This window comes from Sinocyclocheilus anshuiensis, unplaced genomic scaffold (assembly GCF_001515605.1).
Source record: "Sinocyclocheilus anshuiensis isolate Anshui unplaced genomic scaffold, SAMN03320099.WGS_v1.1 scaffold1036, whole genome shotgun sequence".
Lineage (NCBI taxonomy): Eukaryota > Metazoa > Chordata > Actinopteri > Cypriniformes > Cyprinidae > Sinocyclocheilus > Sinocyclocheilus anshuiensis.
This window is the reverse complement of record NW_015550226.1, coordinates 2,064,206-2,068,842: the sequence shown is the minus strand read 5'-3', so window position 1 is coordinate 2,068,842 and position 4,637 is coordinate 2,064,206. Positions and strand designations below refer to the sequence as shown.

General features: G+C 34.7%; 1 protein-coding gene across 2 annotated transcripts in view; it reads left to right on the top strand.

The window, feature by feature from the left end:
- Nucleotides 1–4,637, top strand: part of LOC107661011 (E3 ubiquitin-protein ligase HACE1-like) — a 39,493-nt gene that overhangs the window by 25,028 nt on the left and 9,828 nt on the right. For both annotated transcript variants that reach the window (XM_016450455.1, XM_016450456.1), the window contains exons 15-17: nt 1,699–1,786; nt 2,937–3,048; nt 3,137–3,234. In XM_016450455.1, the coding sequence (XP_016305941.1) occupies nt 1,699–1,786; nt 2,937–3,048; nt 3,137–3,234 (298 nt within the window). The remainder of the gene's footprint in view (nt 1–1,698; nt 1,787–2,936; nt 3,049–3,136; nt 3,235–4,637) is intronic.

Here is a 4,637-nt window from a genome sequence, read left to right as displayed (position 1 = left end):
ATTTTTTCATGAGTAATATGCATTGCTAAGAACTTCATTTGGACAACTTTAAAGGTGATTTTCTCAATATTTTGATTTTTTTGCACCCTCAGATTTCAGATTCTCAGAATAGTTGTATCTCGGCCAAATATTGTCCTATCCTAACAAACCATACATCAATGGAAAGCTTATTTATTCAGCTTTCATATGATGTATAAATATCAATTTCAAGTTTTTTTTATTTTTATTTTTTATTTATTATTTTATTCAGCATGGACACATTAAATCACAGTTTCCACAAAAATATGAAGCAGTACAACTGTTATCAACATTTATAATAAAAAGAAAGGAATGCTTCTTGAGCAGCAAATCAGCATATTAGAATGATTTCTGAAGGATGTGACACTGAAGACTGGAGTAATGTTGAAAATTCTGCTTTGCCATCACAGGAATAAATTACATTTTAAAATATATTAAAATAGAAAACACTTACTTAAAATTGTAATGATATTTCACAATGTTACAGGTATTAACTGTATTTTTGTTTAAATAAATGCTGCTTTAAGCATAAATCTTTCAAAAACATTAAAGTCTTAATGACCCTGAACTTTTGAACAGTAGTGTATGTGGTATATTCAAAGTTTTCTGAAGTCACGTGTGATGAACAAAATTTATCAAAAATAACTTGACACTTAAAGGGGTCATATGATGTGATTTCATGTTTTCCTTTGTCTTTGGAGCTTTGCAAGCTGTTCGTGCATATATAAGATCTGTAAAGTTGCAAAGATTAAAGTCTCAAACCCAAAGAGATATTCTTTCCTAAAGTTAAGACTCATCCACACCTTCCTAAAACACCTCATTAAAACACGCCCCCACATATCTACTTCACTGTGTGGAACACCGCCCAAATGTTTACGCAAAGACAGAAGACGTAACTTTTATTCTCGCTGTATGTTTCCAAATATGGTAAGGGGCGTAACATTTCAGTCACACGCTTGAGATATTCGGCCAATCACAACACACTGGATAGCTGGCCAATCAGAGCACACTGCGCTTTTCAGAACGATGAGCTTTGTAAATACGGAGGAAAGTTTCCTGAACCTGGTAAGGGGCGTAACATTTCCGTCACACGCTTGAGGAATTCGGCCAATCACAGCGCACTAGATAGCTGGCCAATCAGAGCACACTGCGCTTTTCAGAACGATGAGCTTTGTAAAAATCGACGTGTTTCAGAAAGGTGGGGCATAGGGGAGCAACAATAATGTACGGTATGTGGAAAATAATGTGTTTTTTTAACCTTAAACTATGTAAACACATTGCATTACACCAAATACACAAAATAATGTTCTTTTTAGCAATGTCATATCATATGACCCCTTTAAACACAATAATGAACACTAAGCATCTCCTCTACTGAAGCTTGCGTCCATTCTCGTACTAACTAAATACCAATTCTGGTTGCACCAATTCTAGATGCACTATGATAGGGCTGCATTAAAATCAATTCAAAATTTATAAAAAAAATTATAAAACATCCACGAGTTTGGAATAACATGAGGATGGGTAAATAATAAAGTTTCATTTTCAGGTAAACTTTTCTTTTAACCTTAAGTTTAGGGCTAGTGGTGTGTTTGTATGTGTGCACATAAACATGTTTAGACCTACAATATACTGTACTTGTAAAACACTTTCTCACTATTGCTCATTTACTGTTCCCAGGAATCCCAAAATCATCTTCAACCACTTCCACTACCTGCTGGAATGTCCTGAGCTCATGTCCCGCTTCATGCATATTATTAAAGGACAGGTAAGCATGATGAGAGACTGAAATAGCTCTTGGAGTTTATGTACAAGTTGCTAATGAGATCCTGTCCCTGATTTGGACTTCATCAGGGCTCCTCAGCTCCCAAAGGGCCTGAAAAACTTTTGGAGTTACGATGAAATCAAATTCGAGCCTATTTAAGAATCAAGAATAAAATATTTGCCTTCATAATATTTAATCTAAATGCATTAGAGGTATAGATACTGTATGTTTGATAAACTAAAGATTACCATTACATGAAGATTTGAATTTCAATTAATTTTAATACAACAAATGTCTGTATCTCTCTTCTTAAAATGGTGATCCTGGTGCTGTCCCATATCTTATCTTCTCAATGTATTATCAGTTCAAATTATGACACTGCTGTATGATTTTAATATATGAATACAGTTGCGTATACAATTTTAGTGAAAAAAAAAAAGAAGTAATCATTAAAGTAAACTTACTTGCTGTGTCCCAGCTTTTTATGCAGGGCTCTGTTGCAAGATGATTTTCCAACTATTACAAAACTAATATTAGTTTCAACCCTAGTGTAGTTTTTATTTTAGTAATTTATCCTTAATTTATAAAACTCACACAATCTCACAAATTAGGGTGTCTATAGATATTCTAATAGGGTTACTGAGTAATATTGTCAAAATATAATGTCAAAAATAAAATATTGACCCACCTAGTTTTTGCCTAGCTCTGTTGCCAGATGATTTCCACCTATTACAAAACAATTTTTTTAACAATTTTATTGTTCAAGAATTGACATCATTGAACAAACTAGCTAGGATCTAGTGAGTGACAATTTAATTTAGACTTAGTTTTTAACCCTGGTGTTTTTTTTTTATAGTAATATTTTTATAAATATCAATTTAATTTTGATAGAAATCACACCAATTAGTGTGTAAAAACTGTACCTATGCTAATATGATATAAATTGCAAACCTCGTAAAAGAAAATGGCTCATATAATATTTAGTTTGACCGACTGAAGTTAAAGATCCATGGGGCTGTATTCAGGTCTGTGTTTGCATCCTTGTGTGAAATATGTTTCTGGCCTAAGGATTCATCTAGGATGCAAGTGCAATAGGATTTAGTGAATGTAGTAATTTTTTTTTAATAGGTCTTTGTTTACCTCTCTTCCTTAGCCATTTAAGGACAGGTGTGAGTGGTTTTATGAACATCTTCTGGCTGGACAGCTAGACTCGGATATGGTGCACCGGCCAGTTAATGAAAATGATATTCTTCTTGTTCACCGAGGTAGAAGAATTTCTTCATTATCTGTTCAAAAGTTCCTTCATCTTTCAGGCTTCACCTCCTTCATTCATTTTTTATCATTGTATTTCAGACTCAATATTCCGAAGCAGCTGCGAGGTTGTGTCCAAGTCCTCCAATGAGAAACTCAAACAAGGCATTGCAGTGCGGTTTCACGGTGAAGAGGGAGTGGTAAGATTGAACATGTGTTCTGGGAATCTCTTCATCTCAAATCTTTTGCAGGGCTCGCAAAATTTCAAAATCCCTGGTAGCCCTTCGGGCAGGTACTCTTCAGATTTTGGTAGCCCGAAAATTAATTTAACTAGCCCAAATAAAAAAATACCTTTTTTTTTTAAATATAGAAAATCAGATAGGAGTTTAAATGTCAATCACAAATATCAACAAATTTGAAGGAAGGAATTTAATTTCACTATTTACAGGGTATCTGCAGAATTTTTTTAAATAAATGTAAGGCAATTTATGACCCATTTTAAGAGCTGCACAAGTAAAATGAACAGTGTGAGTGGGGTTGAACTAGGGCTGGACAATAATTCAATATCAATATGTATCGCGATATCATTTTTTTCAATAACGGTGATATGATTTTTAAACACATTTCCGATATTTCGATATACATTACCAGTTTCCCATACATTGATTTATTTGTGCCGTTTGACTTCGTTGAATAAACATGAGCACTGCACGTTTCAAAATCATAACACGGCGCGGGTGTTTTATATGAATGTATCTCTGAAGGGAACCGACTGTCTTCAGAAAAGTTTCGATGGCATTTTCATTTGATCTGATAAAGTAGCGTTTATGAGCGGAGCTGCTTTGATTACAGCCATTACTGGGGAAACCGCTAGTTTTATCACTCTAAAAGCGCCTCCTGTGTTTGCTGCGTAAAAACATGAGTTGATATTTGCATTGATCTGACCATAAACAGCAAGAAAGGCTTATTGGAAATGCAAATTCATTCTCTGCCACGAGGTGGCGCTTTAGGAGCGCTGAAATATTGCGGTTTCCCCAGTAACGGCTGTACACAAAGCAGCTCCGCGCTCATAAACGCTGCTTTATCTGGAATTATACGTAAAATTAAATGAAAATGCCAACGACACGTTTCTGAGGACAGTCGGTTCCCTTCAGATACATTCAAATAAAAGAGAAATCCAGCCGTATCGCGACGCTTGTCTTTCCGTCCCCAACTGTAAGACCTCTTGAAATTATAATTAAGACATTTCTTATACCATTTAACATATTTAAAACGTTTTATGGCCTTAAGTTTGATACAACTCACTTTATGAGTTTTTAAGGACCCGCGGGAGATCTGCATTTAAGATAGCCCGTCGGGCAGAGTGGTGATACATTTTGGTAGTCCGACTGGAAAACACAATAGTCCCGGGACGTCTGGCTAGCGTTTTTGCAAGCCCTGCAAAGCCTAACAAAATAACACGACTATATTTGCATAATGTTTAAAATAATGCTTATAAACCATATATAATTAATAAAGTTGCTTAAACAATTATATGTATAGTTTAATACAAAGGACCGAAAACCAATCACAAAGAGTACTTTCTTCATTTAAAAACTTGAGA